This window comes from Littorina saxatilis, linkage group LG1 (genome assembly GCF_037325665.1).
Source record: "Littorina saxatilis isolate snail1 linkage group LG1, US_GU_Lsax_2.0, whole genome shotgun sequence".
Lineage (NCBI taxonomy): Eukaryota > Metazoa > Mollusca > Gastropoda > Littorinimorpha > Littorinidae > Littorina > Littorina saxatilis.
Genome location: NC_090245.1, coordinates 21606908 through 21630107, shown reverse-complemented (window position 1 = coordinate 21630107; position 23200 = coordinate 21606908). Strand labels below are relative to the sequence as shown.

At 41.9% G+C, this 23200-nt stretch overlaps 1 protein-coding gene and 1 long non-coding RNA gene across 2 annotated transcripts; one reads left to right on the top strand and one right to left on the bottom strand.

The window, feature by feature from the left end:
• The first annotated feature begins 623 nt into the window (after positions 1-623).
• On the top strand, positions 624-13782 carry LOC138964560 (uncharacterized). Its single transcript, XM_070336555.1, has 11 exons — positions 624-852; positions 2517-2894; positions 3995-4131; positions 4667-4856; positions 6127-6375; positions 7137-7382; positions 7877-8122; positions 8571-8717; positions 9282-9395; positions 10240-10356; positions 11532-13782. Exons 1-11 carry the CDS (start codon positions 765-767, stop codon positions 11612-11614), a joined length of 1995 nt encoding a protein of 664 aa, XP_070192656.1. The 5' UTR covers positions 624-764; the 3' UTR covers positions 11615-13782.
• A 2975-nt stretch (positions 13783-16757) lies between these two features.
• On the bottom strand, positions 16758-22755 carry LOC138964555 (uncharacterized). The gene is made up of 5 exons (XR_011455138.1): positions 22285-22755; positions 21702-21797; positions 21138-21226; positions 20412-20474; positions 16758-17030 (listed from the first exon to the last, which is right to left on the bottom strand). It is a non-coding gene; the product is annotated as an uncharacterized lncRNA (long non-coding RNA).
• Between the last annotated feature and the right edge of the window lie 445 nt (positions 22756-23200).

Below are 23200 nucleotides of genomic sequence, written 5' to 3'. Positions count from 1 at the left end.
ATGTTTATGTGTGTGTGTGTGTGTGCGTGCATGCGTGCGTGCGTGCGTGCGTGTGGGTGTCGGACATGTTACATCGTGTTCATGCTTTTTATGGCGTTGTTTATGGAAAAAAACCGTGACGAACCACACACACACACACACACACACACACACACACACACACACACACACACACACACACACACAAACTCTAATGTAACAACCCCCACCCCCAACCAACCCCTATAACCCCCCCCCCCCCCCCCCGTCACCACCAAACAGAAGGGTACAGTCATGACCGGGAGGCTATTATCTTGTGCATGGCCGGACCAAGTTGGGGGGGGGGGGGGTGGGGGGTTCCAACTGAAGGCAGGGGTCCAAATTAAGTCCACATTTTTTTTTCTTTCTGAGAGGTACATTGGATGGCCAGGGGGGGGGGGGGGTCCGGAACCCCAGGAAACCCCCCCCCCCCCAGATCCGGCCCTGCTTGTGTATGTGAAGGACAATTACTATTGTCTTCAAAAATCAAAAGCGAATTCAACAAGTTTCAAAAGGGAAATAAATGAGTGATTTCGCACACGTGCAGGATTGCGTATAGGTTGTACGAACAAATAGTAATCAGTTACTGTTGTACGTCCCGGTTTCATCGGCTGTGTGCAGTCTTTGTTCTTTCTCAGACGCGGGGGTTGTACGAACAAATGGTAATCAGTTACTGTTGTACGTCCCGGTTTCATCGGCTGTGTGCAGTCTTTGTTCTTTCTCAGACGCGGGGGTTGTCCTCGTGAATGAATCTGAGGTGTTTCATGTTTCTACGAAGACTGATCATGAGTGTCGGCGTGATCATCTTTCTCGCACTGTCTTCTGTAATTCAAGGTAAGCTCAACAAATAGATGTACATTTTACTCAATATTTGACATCGGGTGTATTTTTTTCAACTGAGTATGAGGGGGAAAACTTTGTGACTAACTCGGATGTGAGTGAGTAAGGAGTGTAACATGTTTCTCCATACTGAGGACTGATCATAAGTGTCAGCGTGATTATCTTTCTAGCAGTGTCATCTGCAATTCGATGTTAGTTAAACGTTTCTTTGAGTAAAACCTCGAAAAATGAAATCAACATGTTGTTTATTTCTTACTCGAAACAAAATTAATGTTCGAAATAAAAACTGTCATCGGTAGGAGCACTACTCTGTCCACCTGTCGCGTCCTATAATCAATACACGGCTACTTAAAGAAAAGAAAAAGAGTTAAAAACTTAAAATAAAAAAATAAAAAAATAATACAACAAGGACTAAAGTGTAATCAGTTAGTTTGACCGGTTGGCAGGAGAGAATTACATGCACCTGTTATTGGAAGAGCCAAGACTCAAACTTGTACAGAGGTATTGGTTTGGAAGATTGCTTGCGCGATTTCTGATTGCAATATGAATACATGGTTACAGTTAGTAAGCGTGGCAATAGATAGTGATTGTTTGACATTTGAAAGTGTGAACAATCAACAGAAAACCATGTTTGCAAATGTAAGTTTTACACCCTCACGGCAAAGCCATTCGGGGTACGACATTTTTTTCCTTTAAATCCTCCAACCAATGATACCAAGTTTTCAATATTTGTTGACTGCTCTATGAATGGCAGAGAAAACTTCATTGTAGATAAACTATGCATGTAGCATATGTAAATTGCAACATTCCAAGATTACAACTGACCGGCAAACAACAAGACAAGATAAAGAGAAAAGCCCACCACCACTGTACCACCATTACAATGAACAACGGAATCATCAACGATACCAAAACAATAGAAGCAGAAACATCACAAAAACAGATCCATCACCGCCACCACCACCACCACCACCATCGAACAACAAACGGGGTCGGGGAATGTCGGGAGGGGTGGGGGTGGGGGGGGGGGTGGGGGGGTGCGGAGATACATAGGAAAGTTTATGTCCCCCACATGACGGAGTTAGAAACCCATTTTCTCAAGCAGTTGACTGAAAGCTTTTGTTTTGAAGACGCTGAGCGCTTCTATGTATTTCTGAGAAAAAAAACCCGCCGGATAACGCAACCCTTTTCAAGCGTGTAGAGGCCGATTGTTCGCGAAACAATAGGTCAGTTTACGCGTAACGGGAAGCAAAGAGTGTGTGTGTGTGTGTGTGTGTGTGTGTGTGTGTGTGTGTGTGTGTGTGTGTGTGTGTGTGTGTGTGTGTGTGTGCGTTTGCGTGCGTGCGTGTGTGTTTGCGTGTGTGCGTGCGTGCGTGCGAGCGTGCGTGCGTGCTTGTGTGTGTGCGTGTGTGTGTGTGTGTGTGTGTGTGTGTGTGTGCTCGCCTGTGAGTTGTTTATCACAGTCTCGCCTATATCTTAGAACCCCCTAAACTGACAAATGTGTGTTACAAGCAAAATAGGATCGGTCGGGTTACAAAAAACGGTTTGAAAAAATCTGTTCTTCCTGTTTGCTTACTTATTGGTTGATTGTTATTTTTAGTTATTTTCTTTCTAAAATGACGTCTCCTTTTCTTCTTGTTTATCCTAAAATGTGTAAGGTCTGAACCTGGACCCTTGCACGGACGGTGTCTTTGAAGTTGTGGACAACGCTGTGAACACTATCACGTGCTACGACAAAGACTACAGTTCTAAGACATCGTACACCTGGTACTGGACGTTTACACCCAACAGAGGAACATCTTTTCAAATCGGTAACTGTACCCTGTCAAATGGCTTGATTTGGACAAGCTTTTCATGCGATAAAGGAGAGCCATCTATGTTTGCACTGACAACAGGCAAGAATGCGACAGTGCTCACCATAAATACAAAGAAATACAAAAGAGAGAGAATCAACGATGGGAAATCCCGTTTTGGAAACTCTACAATTTCGTGTGCACAACAGCAGAAGACTGACAGCTGCACAACGGACTTCGTGCGTAAGTACGCGGGACCGGAGAAATGACGCACGATTTTTCTTTATTCTCTTGGGTCGTAGCATGGGTCTTCGTCATGTGACTAATATGGTACACACAAAGGCAGTACAATCGGAAGTGTTTACACCTTGCGAGGAAGTAATGATTGTGTGGTTCTACAAAAAAAAAAAGAGAGAGGTGGGGGGGGGGGGGGGGGGGAGAAAGAAAGAGAGAAGATTAAACATTACCTGCTATTCAGACTTGGTCGTGTGACAGATTATTTTTTCACACGAGAATACGTTGATTGCTTCTTTAGACATCAACTAATCTAGTGTGGAAGAAAACTCTGTCACACGACCAAGTCTGAATAGCATTTATATCTCACAGCTTCAACAGAGGAGAGAACAAACACGTTTTGAGTACTCGCGCTTTGACAGGCTTACCACACCAGGCATGATTGTAGAGAGATCTACTTATTGACAGATAAGTATTGACGCCATAAATGACGTCTAGGTATGTGTGAATGACGTCACAGTTACCGTCACAGTCTGTATCTTTTGAAGCATCGCATTCTTTATGACGTCTTTCTGTGTCTGCATGCGCGAAATGCTTGTTCTTTATGGTATGTTTGTCTTCTCTGTACACAACTCTGTCCTTCTAAATTCAGACTCACAGGCCTCATGAGCGAGCCACTTTCCAAGGGCAGCTAAATTCGCGTATGGAAACAGTACTGTCGTCTGGGATGCCGTTCGCAGTGTTCTCAGTGTTGAAGAATTTGTGAAGAGGAGAAACGATAACAGCGGGAGAAATGAAAGCCATGTGTGCATTTTTGGGCTTTTGGATGGACGATTGTGAGTTTGATTCCGGTCTTGTCATAATCGGAAACGTGTAACATACAATCTTGCACACGTACACGTTTGCTTTAGTAGTGGCAAACAAGGAAAGCGTGAGACATAATTATATTTTCTATAACGATTGAATAAGCGTGCGGAGGAGATTGACAATTTAAACTTTGTGAAAAGTGTTATTACAGGGATTGATTGGACCAGGCGAACCGATCGAACATTAAGACACAACTATAAGTAGAGATATCAAAAGAACTAAAGCAGTCTTTTTCTGCACAGATCCGGTACTCGATGCAGCTTGCAGTGTGACGTTTAGCACAGCAGCATCACCCTGGAGAGTCGTCATCCACTGTGACGTCAGCAAGATGTTCTCTGCCATGGGTAGATACGCTTGCCAGTTCTTCTTGGCAAAGGGGGTGAGAGCTACGTGCTATTTTTTTAAGTTCAACTTCCATGATGCCTCGCATTTTGTTTGTAAATCAGGATCTTTGTATGTTTTTCAGCTGATGAACAATTACTGCAGTTACTGTCGTGAAATAATTTATAACAAGTTTGTTCCCCAAAAATCTAGTTTGATTTCAATATGAAGACTTAAAGAAAATTTGAATGAGCCACTTTGTAAGGTTTGAATACGAAGATTTTCAATCTCCATGCAAACCTTCTGCGGAACTGGTTGTTTAAAATCTGTTGGGTCAGCAGTAGATCGAGGACTGTGAGCAACGACAGTGTCGCCCTAGATCATCCTTTGAATTTCCTTCAGTTTATCCTCTTTGTTTCACCAGCATACTGTATTATTTTTAAAGCCGACAAATGGTTTTCTGTCCAAACGCGTACGTCTTTAAATCATTAACGTTCCTCAAATACTCTGGGTGAGAGGAGTTTTTTTCCCGTTTCCGTTTTTTCGCTTTGAGTTTTTTAAGCTGTCTCTTCTTCCTTCTTCGTGTTCTACAGAGAGAACCAGACACTAAAATCGGTTCCAAAATCATGACAACCACGTCCATTGAAGGCGAGTCTGACGTCAGAGGCTGGTGCAACATGACGTCATCACTGCCTACATCGGATGGCGTGTACAATCTTTCTGCGGTCATCACACCAGGCAGAAACAGATTTCAGGCCAACTTCACTTCAACAAATCACATTCGTAAGATCGTTAAGTGTATTTTGTCGTGGATAAACGATACATCTTTACGGATATAATTTTTCTTACAAAATGTAAACGACTGTTTGTAACACAACAATCGTCATAACCGTGAGGTCTGAAGAGTTTTTTGTTTTGCTTTTAAATCATTTTTTTAAAACTTCTATTTGAACTGAAACGCACGCCAAAAATCAAATGGCAGAATGAGATTTTTTGGGGGAAATACATTTTTAAGTGACTCCTTTGTTAATCTTCGACATCAATTCGGCCAACCACCCCTCTGCGCAGACTGGAGCCAGGCTTTTGATTTTTGATATGTGTCCAAGTGAACGGATGTCCTTTTTACACGCAAAAGCCTTTATGGTGGTGAACAATGATTGTGTACACGCGAAAGCCTTTATGGTGGTGAACAATGATTGTGTACACGCGAAAGCCTTTATGGTGGTGAACAATGATTGTGTACACGCGAAAGCCTTTATGGTGGTGAACAATGATTGTGTACACGCGAAAGCCGTTATGGTGGTGAACAATGATTGTGTACACACGAAAGCCTTTATGGTGGTGAACAATGATTGTGTACACGCAAAAGCCTTTATGGTGGTGAACAATGATTGTGTACACGCGAAAGCCTTTATGGTGGTGAACAATGATTGTGTACACGCGAAAGCCTTTATGGTGGTGAACAATGATTGTGTACACGCGAAAGCCTTTATGGTGGTGAACAATGATTGTGTACACACGAAAGCCTTTATGGTGGTGAACAATGATTGTGTACACGCGAAAGCCTTTATGGTGGTGAACAATGATTGTGTACACGCGAAAACCTTTATGGTGGTGAACAATGATTGTGTACACGCGAGGGACGGTACCTTCAAACTCGTTTAAAGAAAATATACGGTTGATTGTGTGGAATGCAAGAAAGAGGTTGACAATGACAACATGTTGAATGCTTGCAATTCGTGTCTTGTAAAAGGATGATAAAGCGTTTGATTTTTAGATTTTTACACTACAGGTTTTAGATTCAAGGTTAAACAACTTTGCTCAAATACCGATTCACTTCTTTCCCGCATGGCTAAAGCAGCTTACCTTGGACACGTACATAACGTGTGTCAAGTTTGTGTTGTCGTAGAATAAAAAGCATAGAATAAGTAGAGCAGGGCGCGGCGTGTGGAGTAGCAATTCACCTTAAATCAACACGTTGTGACATACTCCAAGTACCTTTCATTACAGTTATTTGCATTTCCTTATTTTTCTCTCGCCTTTGCACCTAAAGGTAAACCCTATGCAGCTACTCTGACCGACAACTGTCCCAGCACTGTCACAGAGGGTGATGACGTCAACTGCACGTGCGCCACTACTGACGTAGGCAGTCCCGAAGGCACGCTGCGCTGGGTGGGGTCAGATACAGACCACATGTCACTGTTCAACGTCACACGAGCGGACAATGTCAAGGCATTCACGTGCGAACTGATGTGGAATGGGGAGCTTATGAACTCTTTGACCTACATCCTCAATGTCTTTTGTAAGTTACACAAATTAGAGGCTAATGGATTTAGTGATATGGCTAAAGTCGGACCAGTGCCCGTCCAATCGCTTATAGTCAATAAGAAAAACACGAACAACAAAAACAGCAGTAGCTACAACTATACACCCAGCAAACATGGCACCAGCAAGCATACCATTACTTCAGGACACGCAAGTAAATTATTAACAAATAAACATAACAGCTCTCACTGGCGTAAAACCCATCACCTCAGCAGCAAACAAACATGCAAACAAACAATCTGACATCAAAAGGAACCTTTGCTAAGTTTGTGTATGGCTTGTCCGTTTTAGTATTTGATTTATATTGAAGGTTCTGTGCTTAAGGCCAAAAAAAAAAATAAATAGGTGTGGTTACGGTAACATAGCCAAAAAAAATAGGGAAGGAAGGTAGGCAATCACTTTTTTTTTTAAACTTTTTTTTTCTAATGTGTACAAATTAAACCTACTTGACAGGGAAATAAGTGTGCGACTCGGGCGCTTTCGCTTTCATTGCGTTTTCTGCACTCGTTTTCTTGTTTTTTGTTTGTTTTGTTGACAAATGTAATAAAAAGTTATAGGGTCGGCTCCTAAAAATAGGGTAGGTCGGGTTACCGTAACCACACCTATTTTTTTTTTAGGCCTAAACACTAGGGAGAAATATCGACTGCTATTTTGTGGAATATTTATATTGGCAGAATAAAACCAGAATTTGCAAATCTTTTAATTTAAACAAATAATCCAATTTCTTTTCAAAACCAGGGCCGCCTGCGACATCTCCGACGCACAACTGCACTGACTTCGTCACAGAAGGATCTGACGTGGTGTGCGAATGCGTCACAAATGACGTAAGTAACCCTCTTGCCAGCCTTGAATGGGAGAGCACAAACTCCTCATTCTTGTGGATCAGTGACGTCAAGCATTCCGACGCCGGACGCAGATTTACGTGTCAAATGACGTGGAACGGGCAGCTCAAGGGCTCGACGTCCTACGAGATTGCAGTCATCCGTGAGTAATTAGAGCAAATTTCACTACATGCATTCTTTTTGTGGTATGAAGTTGGTTGAAAACTTCACACAGTATTCGTGTAGGGAGCTGTTACACAGGGTACATTGCATCGTGCATTGATTCACTTGTTAAAATTTTTCACGTTGCATACAACGTGCGGCGAGAGCTGCTTTCAAACTTGACACACAATAGTGACGATTTGAGTTTGCTGTACGCGACGTTAAAAAAACACGTTTAACCGTGTAGCGGCGAAACAAAGGTGGTCGCATGCAACCGTTTTCATACGCTGTGCAGCTCGTTGCCTTCAATTTGCTATATTGTGTAACAGTCACATAACAGGTAGATTAACTGCAGTATGACGTGGTCATCGTTTTGCGCATCGCAAGGATTCATTATTTGGTATTGTTAGAATCAGTTTTTCTTGTTTCGACTTTGATAATCTACTTTTTAACCTATTTGTTTGTAATTGTGTTTGTTGTTCTTTCGACCACTAGGTAAGCCTTCGTCACCGTTGAACTACACCTGCCCTGCTTACGTCATTAAAGGCTCGAACCTCGACTGTTCCTGCATTACTAATGACTTTGGCTTTCCTCTTGCAACCCTGCAATGGACTGTGACGAATTCTTCGCAACTGATACGTCACAACGTACATCTTGATGACGCAGGCACGACGTTTACGTGTCAGCTAGTGTGGAACGAATCGACTGTGGCGTCATTGACGTACACACTGCATGTTGCTGGTAAGTGTGGTTGCATATTGTCACTGAGAGAATGAATTCACGAATTGATGTTTTGTGTAAGCTTTATTAAGCAGCTACCTAATTAGGATCTCTTATGTCAAAGAATTACTTTAACTTCCTGAATCGTAAAAATTGATAGTGCTCGTATTGTGCATTACGATATGTTTTTTTGTCGTCACTGTGTTTTTGTGGTTTTTTTTAAAGATTTGTTGCTTCCATTTTTATTAAATCACGTGACAATTCTGACCAATCAGGACTGTTTTTAGATGTCCAGCTAAAGAATATTGCTGCTAGACTGGGACGCTTTGTTTTTGAAAGTTATTTTTTAATGAACTAAACAAAAATGGTCCCGCCTAATCGCAGTATTTAACTTTAGCAGGACACCTGAAATCAGTCCGGATTAGTAATGGTGCGCTATTCAAAAATGGAAATACTAAATATTTTCCAGTGGATGCGGAATCTCTGGAGAAAGCACGCCTCAGATGGCTGGGCGCAGGCCTGGCGTGTGGACTGGCAGTGGGGTTGGTGCTTGTGCTTGTGCTGGTGGTGGTATTTGTTCTGTGGAGGTGTGGTTTGGTTCGGCCTTGTTCTTCAGGTATGTGTCTATTTTGTGCGTGCTGATTCTTGGGTGCCCCTAGAGTTTTTCTGTCATTTGTCCTGTCTTTCGCTCACATGTTCATTTCATCAATGTTATAGTTTCTATACCGTGTTTTGTTTTTTGGGTTAAACAATTTATTCAAAAAATAACAAAATTAATAACAATGACGCATACAATCAATTTAACAAATGGCGCCCAAAATTCTGCTCTATTAACTATACGGACAACCATAACCTTGCAATAACTTCGCGAAATCCAGTCGAATTTCAGTTATGCTGGTCTAGAGTTATGATACTTCGGCGGCTTCTCAGATCCTTCACACTTGTCATCTGGTCGCTATCTCCCTCTCAGACCGGTTATACGACGCACTGCACAACATAAATAGCGGAAATCTTGTCTTAGATATCTGTCTGCTATGTTTACAGTAATTTTTTTTACTGTGCAGTTCTTTACTTTATTTAATGTATGTGTGTGTGTGTGTGTGTGTGTGTGTGTGTGTGTGTGTGTGTGTGTGTGTGTGTGTGTGTGTTGTCTGTTTGTCTGTCTGTTGCTTGTGGACAGCTTCTGTCGTCAAAAGAAACAAAGACAAAGACGGCGGATCACGAACACAGGCAGCGTCAAACATTGAAGAACCGCGGGCAAGCAACGCTGAGACTCAAAATACGCAAGCTAAAGGTAAATGTTGTAGTGACATTGAATCATTATATGCAGGCGTCAGACACACCCAATGTCACTTCGTTTTCGACATTGTGTCGCACTCTGCTGTAAGCAGTCGAAAGGCATGCATAAGAACAAACAAATCAAGAGAGAGAGAGAGTGAGCGAGAGAGAGAGAGAGAGAGAGAGAGAGAGAGAGAGAGAGAGAGAGAGAGAGAGAGAGAGAGAGAGAGTGACTGACTGACTGACTATTAGGGTTTAACGTCCTCTTAGACCAACTGGTCTATATTGGGACAGGTATTGGTAATACGTTGAAGATATGGTGTGATACTTTGATTCGAACAAGCCCGCTGTGGCTGTCTTCTTCGACACACCAGCATTGGGTTTGTCTCGTCAAAGTATCGAAAATACGATCATGATAATCGGAGACGAGAGATGATGCATGCGTGTCTTCGTGTTTTCCGAGCCCTGAGACTTTCGCTGTGAATGTGGGATCTTTTTCGTGCGCATGTGTGCACACGGGGGTGTTCGGACACCGAAAAGAGTCTGCACAAAGTTGACTCCGAGAAATAAATCTCTCGCCGAACGTGGGGATCGAACCCACGCTGATAGCGACCAACTGGCTACAAAGCCAGCGCGCTACCAACTGAGCTACGTCCCCGCCCAGAGAGAGAGAGAGAGAGAGAGAGAGAGAGAGAGAGAGAGAGAGAGAGAGGGGGAAGATGAAGTCTCTCCTACACACACACACACACACACACACACACACACACACACACACACACACACACACACACACACACACACACACACACGAACAGGGCATCCATATCAACTGCTCTATTCAATTCTTGTGTCTACTGCAGGGGTTTTAAGCGGTTATGAAATGTGCGACATAGGCCCGACGGAAGCAGAGACACCCCCTCCGAAGACTCGAGCGCAGACGAAGCCAAAGAGAACCAAGAAGCAAGGCACGAGAACGCGTAAGTTCTCATCCTGTACTTTTACTTTTCACTAGTTTTAACGCTGCAATTTAAAGGTATTGACACCAAATAATAATAAGAAGAAATCTGAGAAGATGAAGGAAGCAACAACAACAACAACAGAAACAACAACAATGTTCAATTCGTACCCAAAAGAAATCGACAATGAAACCCACAAGAAGAAATAGATCAACAACATAATTTATGCCAAAATATTTTTGTTATTTTTTATTTTGGACGCAAGGGTTAAAGCGGAGCCATCAAAGAAAAAAACTCCAGTCGTTTTGTGTATCTGCTTTTGAGTATGCAGACCCGTCAGCGCGTGCATGCGTGCGTGCGTGCGTACGTGTGCGTGTGTGTGTGTGTGTGTGTGTGTTTTAGTGCGCATGTGCGGATGTGCGTTCGTACATCTGTCTGTCTAAGTATGCTGCTCATCGAAAAGCAGAATGACTTCCAAAATGTTAGAATGTCAGGTGTGAAAAAGAAGGGAGTGTGGATAATGGGGGTAGATATACAGAGGTTATCAACAGATAATGGGGGTAGATATATATGTTATATCAAGTCTTATATCGCGCGCGTATCTCCAGACTCGGACTCAAGGCGCAGGGATCTATTCATGCCGTGTGAGATGGAATTTTTTACACAATACATCACGCATTCACATCGACCAGCAGATCGCAGCCATTTCGGCGCATATCCTACTTTTCACGGCCTATTATTCCAAGTCACACGGGTATTTTGGTGGACATGTTGTATCTATGCCTATACAATTTTGCCAGGAAAGACCCTTTTGTCAATCGTGGGATCTTTAACGTGCACACCCCAATGTAGTGTACACGAAGGGACCTCGGTTTTTCGTCTCATCCGAAAGACTAGCACTTGAACCCACCACCTAGGTTAGGAAAGGGGGGAGAAAATTGCTAACGCCCTGACCCAGGGTCGAACTCGCAACCTCTCGCTTCCGAGCGCAAGTGCGTTATCACTCGGCCACCCAGTCCTATACAGGTATACAGAGGTTATCAACAGAAAATCTCAAAAAGGTCTTAAAAGGGAGGGAGTCTTAAATTGTTTTAATTATTAAATGGAGGTTTCATTGTATAATTATAATATTATATTTTACACAAAACCTGCTCAGTTAACCAAATAGCTTTTAATGCTGTCTGTTTGTATTGCAGCCACTGGCCACCAGAACCCGGCGTTTGTGTCAGAAGACGATGGTATCATCTACGAAAATGGACCGATGCAGCGGAGGTTCTAAACGACGATGTCATGCGGGAAAACTCAGGCGACAATAAAGCATTTAATCTATTGTCTCCCTTGACACATCTGTACTCTCCCAAATAACCGTGTTTTTTTTCTCAGAAACCTGAAGAGTATATTCAGGGCTCTCCACGGACACCGCTCTTAGTGCGTCCCGGGACCCCCACTTTCACTTTTTAGAGGGTCCATGGACCCCCATTGCAGAATGTCAGAGGGTCCTAAGGCTCCAAAAGCCAAAAGGTCCCAGTGTACTTATAAAACATTAATGGTATCTACGGTACGCACGATAAAGGAAATTTAGTGCGTCCCAGGACCCGTTTTAAAATAAAAAGTCTAATGCGTCCCGGGACCCCCTCCATAAATTTCTAGTACGTGTTTTCGGCTTCTAATGCGTATAGGACGCAGGGACGCGCACTTTGGGGAGCCCTGATATTACACAAGACTACTTTCGTAGTTACATAAGAATATTTACAGTAAACGAAAGGAGTGTTGGGCGAGAACCTATACACACTGAGATTATGGCAAAGCTATGTACATGGTTTTGTTTGTTTTCGTGAAGATTGAGAACAATGTTCTTCATTCCTACTAATTCGTACTAATTCAAGCGTGTAAGCGTTATTTAATCCGGGACTTGAAAATATATAACATAACCCCCCCCCCCCACCCCCAGCCTCAAAATGGCGCGTTTATATGCATATATATAGACTACTAGATGAATACCCGCTTCGCCGGGAAGAAGTCGAGCCGAATACCCAGCTTCGCCGGGAAGAGGTAGAGCCGAATACCCGGCTTCGCCGGGAACGAAGGAAGGGAAATAAACGCGCAAAACAGTGGAGAAGATAAGGAAGAGTTACTGGGAATGGATGTACACAAAAACCAGAAAAACCAAAATCGGTTCAGCGCTGCGCGCTTAGAGCACGTGTTCAAAATGTTCATGGACTGGATTGTGTCCGGGGTGTACCTGAATATGCCCACCAAATTTGAAGCAGATCCATCGAGAACTTTGGCCGTGCATCGCGAACTGACACACGGACACACACAAGCCGTATATAGTTATAGATATATACTTGACCCGAGTCAGATAACAAAATAATTGAATTTGTATGGAAAAAAAACTACCATAAAAGTTAAAGTAGAAAGACAGATGTTTGAATTAATGCAAATTTAGGACAATTGGGTATCAGATATTAACAAGCACGATGAAACTGATTAAAGAAGAAATATTCACAACAGCAAACACACGCGGAAAGTATGATTTATGCTGTTTATCCCAAGGTTGATGAGTTCGTTTAGTCGAATAAGCTCAACGACAAAAATCTCAATAGTTATTGGAATGATGTTTTGTTTAAGTAATGACAACAACTGCAAAGAATTGTTGGCACAACCACTTATTTTACAATATCAAGTTTGAAAAGGAAATGTGTTTTCCTTGAAGCTTAGTTTGTCCAAGGAGTATACTTCATGAACCACACGATGAAATATGATGGAATGTTTCAAGTTTATTATACAGAATTTTAAAGCAAAATACGATTTGAACTTTGATTTTTACATTCTCTGGCTGTGTATATGCGCTTAAAGCCTTTACGCGTAAAACAGATTTGATTGTAAGAACCAGCAATGAATTGAACAAACGCGCACAAGATGATGATGTATGTGTATAAAGGACAAACGCGTACTATGATGTTTTGATATCCGCTGATGTTAAATGAAAGTGTTGTGGCGAAAATGGGAGGCAACATTACATGCACACATCAAATGGAAGTTGACTTAAAAGAAGACACTGAGCATTCAAAGCTAATAGGCCTATATACGTGGAATTGGCCCGAGCTACAATTGGTACATCGGATAATACTCACAACTGTGCCGTTGTCTAATATATGGGTGTTAAGAATTACATGTTTTCTTTCTTTACAAACATGCACCCCCCACTCTCCCTCCCTCTTTCTCTTTATATCTGCTATATCTGTGCTTTTTGTGATTAAAGTGCACATTGCTAACGAAATAGAATGCTTCAATTATTGAAACTCGTTATTGCCAAGAATCTTGTTTCAGCGATGTTTGGATGTATGCTTTATGTTTCAATTATGCTATGCGATATTGCAAATGTTGAAGTATTCGTATTATTAAATGTCCCACGATTGTGTGCTTGGGGAACAACAACAAAAATACTCTCGTGTGATTTTATTCAGACTTTCGAATTCCATGCCCTAAAAGACGCGTTCTTTGGATACTTGACACATTTTTTGGATTGAGGATTTTGTTTACAGGGATCACGTGACGGACCCTCAAATGATGGTACCCCAAAAATCCAAACACAAAAACCAACAAGACTTTATAATTGGCAACATTAAGTAATCTTTGCATGCATGAGACTTACATTTATCAATTACCAATTACCCCCAAAGAATTGTATCAATTACCTTCACAATGCAGGTAATTCTGTGCGCATATCTTGCGTGTTTTTGCTGTTACACTATTCCGCTCCATACAAGAATGACCTGCATTAAAAGTCAAAAAACGGAAAAGATTTTTAACGAAATAATGAGGCAGAGCGCTGTTTAGAGATCTGATAAACAAAGGAAAGTAAACGGGAGGGTTCAATTCAAGAACAGTGTCCCGAATCAACTCTCTCTATCAACAGTTCGCCATGTACGTAGTTATGTCCCTTGAACATGAAAATAAGTGTTACGAAGTGAATCGAATTTCAAAGTCAAAATTATCGCTTTTCATCAAAATTTCATCTCAGTTTCAACACACTGCTACGGTTCTCACCGTCTGCAAAGTTTGAGACTACAGACATTATCTTACGCGAGTTTTCCCGGATCCCATTTTCTGCTTAAACCCTGTCCAAAATTGCCTGCTAAATTCTACTCAAGGTCAGCCTAGGTGACCAATTCCGCAGCTCCAACTAAAGCATAAGGGTCTCTGACTTTTCACCGGAGACTTTACAGTTCAGCCACAGCTTGCCATCGGTTTTTTTTGGCCAGACACGCGGGCGAGGCGACATCCACCGTTTCCAGAACCCCGCAGCCACTCATATAGACGAAAACATTTCGCTAAGTTCTATTCAAGGTCAGACTAGGTTATGGCTTCTGTAGCAGCTTCAAAAGCAAAGAATCTCTGACTTTTCACCAGAGACCTTACAGTTCAGCCACAGCCTGCCATCGGGGTTTTTGGCCAGAGACACGGGTGAGTTGACATTGATTGTTTCCAGATGTCCACAGCCGCTCATGTAGTCGAGGAGCAGCAGCTGGTTCTTGCTGTAGTCAGCGACCACCAGGATCTCCCCGATCTCCCTCTGCACGGCCATGGGCACGTAAAAACACACATCCCCCGTCCCTCTCTTGTCTGGTGATATTGGAAACAAAAACGAAAAATATTGAGTTAAACGATAACACGATTACACGAGCTGCTTTTTCAAATATCGAAAATATCTTTAAAAATAAGCAACTCGTGTAAATCTGGTGCGACCCAGCTAGCCATGTAGTATTCGCTATAAATGCATCTGAATCATTAGAGTCTCGTTAGTGTCACTTGTGATAAACAAATAAACTAATTAAAACAAGAGGCGAAGCCTTCAAGGCTCACGTAAGAAATAGACAAACAGTAACACAAACTCAATCACTCCGTCACACATACACACCCACACACACAGTAAGCTTAAGGCTGTTCTTAACCAGACGAACCATTGGTTCGCCGAACTAAGGTTCGCGAACCATGGTTTGTGTCTTAACTGGGTGAACTTGTTCGGCAAACTCAAGGCCTAGTTCGTCCGGTTAAGACACGAAACCTGGATCGCCGACAAACGAGGGGAGCTCACTCCGAGTCGACAATAAAAGCAAGTAAGTTATTCCCCTTCCAAAAATGGCTGCCTCCAAGACGAAATCACCGATTGAGTGGTAACTCCGTGCTGGTTGTCGATTTGGGTCTCTCCTTCCCACTTGATCATGGTGCACGAAGCCTGGTAATCTTGAACTTTAGTGTGTTAAATTCATAGCTCAGAATCGAGTGGCATACTTTACTTATTTTAGATCCAAGTACCTGTAATCAAGCCCAAGAACATTTATCATGAAATTAATTGACGGATTAAGCTCCAAACCTAAGCATAATTAATTAATTTGGTTGTTTGATCGGCGAAAATGGCGTAGGTTGTCAACCAAGGGACTTCAATTACACGACAAAGTTGCCTCCCCTGTCCGCTGACACGGATAATTCCTTCTTTGACGCATGTAATTTGTAAACAAAATGCATTCGTACCAGAGTACGCTATGATTCGTACAGTTCATCGGAGTTCATTCCGTGACTTTAAAGGGATCTAAAAGACTTGTTATGATCTACAAGTGCAGGTTCTCCAAATTTGGAGGCTTGAATGCCTCTGAATTATGAGCTATGAATTTAACACATTAAAGTTCAAGATTACCCGAAGCCTTCTATGTCATTTACCCTCCTGGGTTAAAGGTTATAAATTGATTCGAGAAAATAACATGACTGGTATGGACTGATCATTGTGTCTACCGTGGAGCCATCGGGGTTCTATGGGAAATGCTACACAAAAAAACTTGCCTGTGAAAAGGGAAAGACGGTGACCAAAAATAAATGATGATAGCGATATTTCTAATTGTGGATCAGCAGAGTCGAGAAGCATACATGATGTTTACCAAAGTGTGTGTGCGTGTCTGTCTGTCCACGTGTGTGTTTGAGCTCTTTTCGGTACAGAATATGAGTTTGGGGATTGAGTGAAGAGGGAGACCTAAAAAAAAACTACTCGGGATTTTGGTTCTTTTTATCACAATTCAGTCTGTTTTAATTTTCAAGTTATATCAGAAATTTTCTATTTGCACTGATACACTGGAATCCCTTGTGGATGTATTGCTTTAAGGGTCTACAAATAGTACTACTGAACCAAAATCATCCTGTTTCTTTACGTTTTGAGCAATTCAATTGGTCTTGGTTTTTGTTTTAAAAAAAATTTGATTCCTCTTCATTCTTCTCAAAAAAAAGCTTTCATTGCGATAAACAAAACATTACTGGATAGACGTTTTCTTGGAGAACGTCTGTATTAGCAAGCATTTAAAGTAGGAGGACGATATGGAACGTACGATAAAAGGATGTGCTTTAGCTTTCTGTCTCATCATTTATAAATGTTGCCCTTCAATCACACACACACACACACACACTTTTGATCCAGCTCCAACCATATTTCATAAGGCTTTATTCAGGGTTGTCTCTTGTTCTTAAACATCCGATTTCTAAGCACACGTCTGTGCTGAGAATATGAACATGAACCGATATGAACATCAATGTCAGCCGCCTTTTTATTATGAAATAATGTTCATTTGTGTTCCAAACACTTCCGAAGAATACTTGTTGGTGTGTCTTCAGTCGCCCTGACATCATCACAACTCGACCCTGTCCTGCAAAAATACAAATATATACAGGGTGACACCCAAACATTCAACCCAAACAAATGCTTATTTCTTTTACATCTGTTGACCGAATTAGTTATCTTTCTTTTTTTCTTTCTTTTTTTTTTTGGTCTCTGTCCTGTCCTGTCTTGTCTTGTCTTGTCTTGTCATCCCTCTATTGGCCTACTGGCAACCTTTTCCTAACTTGTCTTGTCTTGCCATGTCTTGTCTTGTATTGTACAGTATATACATTTAGCATACATTTGGGTAAAGGTTTGCGAACAGGTAAGGGGTGTAAGAGAGAGAGACAGAGATGGTGGTGGTCTATGTTACATTACACAGGTCAACACAGTTGCAAGTTCATAGGTTAAAGGCTGCCCTTTTCGTAGCGTTCATTAATTAATTCCTATTGTTTACATGTGCCAATAATGTTATAAAACTGTACCTAAGGGGATATAATAACGATTGGCTGTAGCTTTCGAAAACAAAAAAAATTATTTCAGTATTGCAAAGTGGTGTTGATAGTGTCGAATGTAAACAGAACAGTCTCAAAGTGAAAGTGGATGTTTTCCGGAAATTGCGAAGTTAACAAGAATACAGAAAAGCGCGCTTTTCTGCTTAGCACAATCCGCTACCGCGCTAATCTGGCGTGTCAATATCACTACGTTTTGCACGTGGAAGGTGAGCGATTTCCTTCACGCGGGGATTGACGAAGCTGTACTGTCTGTGTTGACGGTCTAAAAATAGCCCAAGCCCTGGAGAACTGTTTCTAAAGATAGCAATAAACTTTATTAAGAATTGATTATTTCTTGTAATTGGTAAGGACTTCAAACCTAAAACTTTGCAGGAAGCTTAATTTATACATCCCCGCAACGATGGGAAAAGCCCTGGAAGTAAGTAAACTAATTAAATAGGACTTTGTCAGCCTTTAAATGAGGGGTTATTGTGTATAGTGAGGAAATAATTTTCTGATGTATTTTTAATTCATTATTGGTGTTTTATGCAAAACGTACAGTCAATATTGAAAGTTTAAAAAAAGTACTGCCCTCACATTAATACGAAGGCGGGATCACAGCTGGATAAGACAAGGTACGGCAATTTCGACCCGGAGGTCTCTTTCAGGGCGCACAGAGGATGAGACAACACAGGAGAAAAGAAAAAAAAACCCACAGATAATAGCACACGGAAGGAACGATTACAGCAGTTATAATTAAATTACTTTGTGGGTCAGGGTTTTTTAGGAGTACAGGGGAAACCCCTTTTAAGACCTTAAAAAATGTGAGAAAATCAAGTCTTAAAATGGAAGGGGTCTAAAAATGGGGGTAATTTACAGAGGTTATGAACAGAACATCTTCTTCTTCTTCAGCGTTCCAGAAATTCTGGTGACGTGTGAGCTTGTTTGCCCATTTGGGTTCCCCACACTATACTCTGAGAGCATAGTCAGCTTCACTCCGCTTTCGTTGAGTAGGCATGCTGGGTATTTTCGTGTTTCCATAACCCACCGAACTCCGACATGGTTTACAGGATCTTTTCCGTGCGCACTTGGTCTTGTGCTTGCGTGTACACACGAAGGGGATTAAGTCACTAAGCAGGTCTGCACATAAGTTGACCTGGGAGATCGGAAAAATCTCCACTCTTAACCCACCAGGCGGCAGCGACCGGGATTCGAACTCACGACCTCCCGATTAGGAGGCCGACGTCTAACCACTGCGCGCCACTTCACCCGTCACAGAACATCTAAAGAAGCAAGATCTTAAAAAGGAGGAAGTCTGAAATGAATGGGTCTGAAAGGGGGGTTCCACTGTGGAAAAGTACCTGTCAGTTTACCTGTATGTATTAGGACTGGGTGGCCGAGTGGTAACGCACTTGCGCTCGGAAGCGAGAGGTTGCGAGTTCGACCCTGGGTCAGGGCGTTGGCAATTTTCTCCCCCCTTTCCTAACCTAGGTGGTGGGTTCAAGTGCTAGTCTTTCGGATGAGACGAAAAACCGAGGTCCCTTCCGTGTACACTACATTCGGGTGTGCACGTTAAAGATCCCACGATTGACAAAAGGGTCTTTCCTGGCAAAATTGTATAGGCATAGATAAAAATGTCCACCAAAATACCCGTGTGACTTGGAATAATAGGCCGTGAAAAGTAGGATATGCGCCGAAATGGCTGCAATCTGCTGGCCGATGTGAAAGCGTGATGTATTGTGTAAAAAAATTCCATCTCACACGGCATAAATAAATCCCTGCGCCTTGAATATGTGCGCGATATAAATTGCATAAAAATAAAAAAAAATTAAAAAAATAAAAATCCCTGCGCTTAGAACTGTACCCACAGAATACGCGCGATATAAGCCTCATATTGATTGATTGAATAAGACCACCCCTGACATGCGGCACATACCAAATATCTACAAGTGCTTTGTGTGAACAGTAAAAAAAATTGTTTTCCTTTTTGCGAATTCATTTCATTAAACACAACAACAACAAAATTCATCAAATTCCAGCTGAGCAGAACGGCTTTCACAATTATGACTGGGCCTTTAAAGGCATGTTCCTCACCATATTACCCAGCATATCAGACACCACATGTTTGACTAGGTTTTTACATGGGAACAACAAGACTATACAGGATGGTAAAAAAACCTCCCTATTTTCTTTTTAATCACATTTTTGACTGCGAAAAAAAAAAGAGATCAAAAAGGAAATAGGGCGCTTTTTTTTAGACACCCCTTTTTACGTCCAGCTTCTTTTGGTGGAGATTCAAGTTACAGACACATGTGAAATTCATTAAGCAAAAAGGTTCCCACTATGCACTGCCACAGAACACAACCAGGTTATTAATGTGCGGTACAGTGTATAATTATGTTTAAGTAAAAGGATGCCCTTCTTTTGTTTAATTGGAGCATCTATGATGTCTGACATTTTGGTTCTAACGGTAGGAACGTATGTTTAGACTCTAATAAGGACAGTTTGTCTTGTCAAAAGCCTCATGCATATTCCTTCCTCCCCATGCAAGACTTTCTTTTATTTGAATATCTGCCTTTATAGTACAAAAATCAAATAAAACGGTCGCACTCTGCGCATAGCGACAAAAATCGCAATTTTACCAAGAAAACCTCACACTCTTTAAGTGGAGAAAGACCCTGACTGTTGCAGTATGTTATGCATTTGAAAACATCTGAAATTGTGTACTTTGATTTGGGGGAGATGGAAGGATTGGGGTGGGGGTTTAGAGGCGGGGATAGAAGGATAGCTGGGAACCGGGGAAGGTGGGGTGGCTAACACAGTTTGATCATGTAATGACTGGTACAATGTTTAATATATCTAAAAAGGCAGCAACTCTGTAATGCATTATGTGAACCAACTTCTCTATAAACTAAATAAAGATCAGTAAAAGTTACCTCTTTCATTCTGGAATCTTTTTGGTCCCATCACAGCTCAGACGCAGACTCAATGGACAGATACTGTAATGATGAAAAAAACACCAGCATTTTAAGGGAGAACAAGAATTATGCAGAGAGAAAAAACAGTAATGAGTAAGAACAACAGCAGCAGCAGCAGCAGACTCAATACTCTTACTCTACATAACACTCTCACTGAATGACTGATTCAGTAACTAAATCCCAGTGAAGTGCAAGTGATCAAAATTACTGATGTAAAAACAGAGAGAGAGAGAGAGAGAGAGAGAGAGAGAGAGAGAGAGAGAGAGAGAGAGAGAGACTGAGAGACAGACAGACAGAGAGAGAGACAGAGGGAGAGAGACACAGACAGAGACAGACAGAGACAATGCGAATGTGTGTGTGTGTGTGTGTGTGTGTGTGTGTGTGTGTGTGTGTGTGTATGGGAAATGCAGTGCCATTGAAAACAAACACTTGCTTCATTTAAATATCAACAGTTATACAACATAAGAGGCACTAGAAAAGTTGTACATGAAAATAAATGTTGCTCTTGCTGATGGAAAAAGAGCAGGGGGAGAGGGTCGATGTTGCTTGCACTTGCAGATAATTATGCACTAACATCCAGCTGTTTTTCTGGGTGTACTGTAACCCTGTAATGTTTAAGCAGAAATGTTTGTGGATCACGTTATGCTTCTGCTTTTAGATCAGTTTGAGTATTTGCAATATTACCTGGATCATTGCGGCATCCTCTTGATCACATCACATTTGAGACATTTATAGACTCCATGGGCAGACGCTGAAGTTATTACAAGGGCATTCTGAAAAATGACAATACAAATGCAGAGATGTAGAACTTTACATTACACTTACAGAAGCAACAACCAGAGAGCTGATTTATACAGGTAGAGAGAGAGAGAGAAAGAGAAGAAGAAGTAAAAGAAAAAAGAGAGCATAGAAAGAGAGAGGGGGTGGGGGATGGGGCAAAGGGAGTGTGTAATGTGACGTGAGGAAGGGGAAGAGCAATGGAAAATGAAACTCTCAGTACTTTTAATTTATATTAACAGTTATGGAACTATTTGAGCACTCCCCATAACCACAAACAAGGTACAGACGGCAACATATGTTGCACGAAAGGGTGGGGGTAGTTGGACTGGAGAGTGTTGTTATGGGTTTAGGGTGGTGCTGGGGCGGAGTGTGTATGTAACTTGATAATAATAAGCATGATCAGTTAGAGCTAACAACTATCTTGATCTTCACAGACATAAATTGCACAATGATTTCACCAGCATGTACCTTTATTTTTGCCCTTGAGTTAGGTGGAAGACAATGTTGAGTGGTGAACTCAAGTTGTATTGATCACTGGGTCATCCTGCGGTCCGGGCCATTGATCTGCACATTGCACCAGCACAAACAAACACAATGTTATGATCTCAATCAGCCTGCATGGTCAATCATGAATCTAAGAACACAAACACTGTCCAGATCTAATTGAAAACGAGATCCTCATTACTTGGGAAATTCAATGAAAATCTAGCAGTCAACGAAGCAGATAGATCTGTCCTTGCGATTGTTGTTGCAAGCAGATAAATGTGTGAACTTCCTTATCTCAACGTTATCATTCAACATATTGATATTTTGCCTGATGGATGTTGTGCCGATGAGATAAACAAACAATCAAAATCAAAGTCATAAACTTTTGAAGAAAAAAATTAAACAAATTGAGCAGAAAGAATCTAGCTTACTGCTGTGCTGATTTCGACAAAATCAATGCGTTTACATGCCGAAGTCATTCCTGCTTTTATTCATATCATACTAGATGATCCTAATGCACAACAAAACGAAAACGAGCTCAGCGAAATGAGTAACACTGCCTCACCTGCACTAACACAATGCTGCAGAAGCGAAGGTCGTCTACGACTGGAAATTTCGAAGTCGAACAGCGGCGTTTTTTCACTCTCAGCGGTTGTCTTGCTCGGAAAAGTGAAAAGCTTAACTTGAAATCGAACGGAAGTCACCATTCTACCTTTTCGTTCAAGCGTTGTTTTTATAAAATCTCAGAAAATGTAATTTTGACTTGGGTGATTTCGTCCGCCATTGAGATTCAGTTTTTCAATAATTTGTCTTCCTCCTTGGCAGAAGAGTCAAAGGTTCGGCCCGATCTTCAAGGTTCCCAAGACATGACTTGCAAACCCCGAACCTAGTTCGCCGAACCTCCCAAACCTAGTTCGAAAACTCAGGTTCGTCTGGTTAAGAACCAAGACAAGTTCGCCGAACCAGTCTTGAGGTTCGCCGAACCCCACGAACCTAGTTCGCGAACCAAAGGTTCGTCTGGTTAAGAACAGCCTTTAGCTTAGGTGACGACTGTGCAAGAAAGAGAGACACTAGATCTAGATCTGTCTGTGTCTGCATGTAGCCTACTTACAGGGACACGACTGCCAAATAGTCTCGGCCCGCTCAAAATAACAATGACCGAGACCACACACACCACGCGAGAGAGAAAGACTACAGGGAGGCATGCCGTCATGATGCATTAATTGACGTCAAACACTTTTGACCGTGACGTAATCTTATGCGAGCTTTATCCATAGTCTTGGATAACCACTCACACATAGACTCGGAAATGTTAAAGTTTCTACCACAGACATACACACACACGCACACACGCACAAACGCACGCACAGACAGACAAAGTTACGATCGCATAGGCTACACTTACGTGAGCCAAAAATGGTATTCAGTACACTTCACCAATGTTAGCTTTGGTAAGCTGCTGATGTTTCCGCTGCTATAGT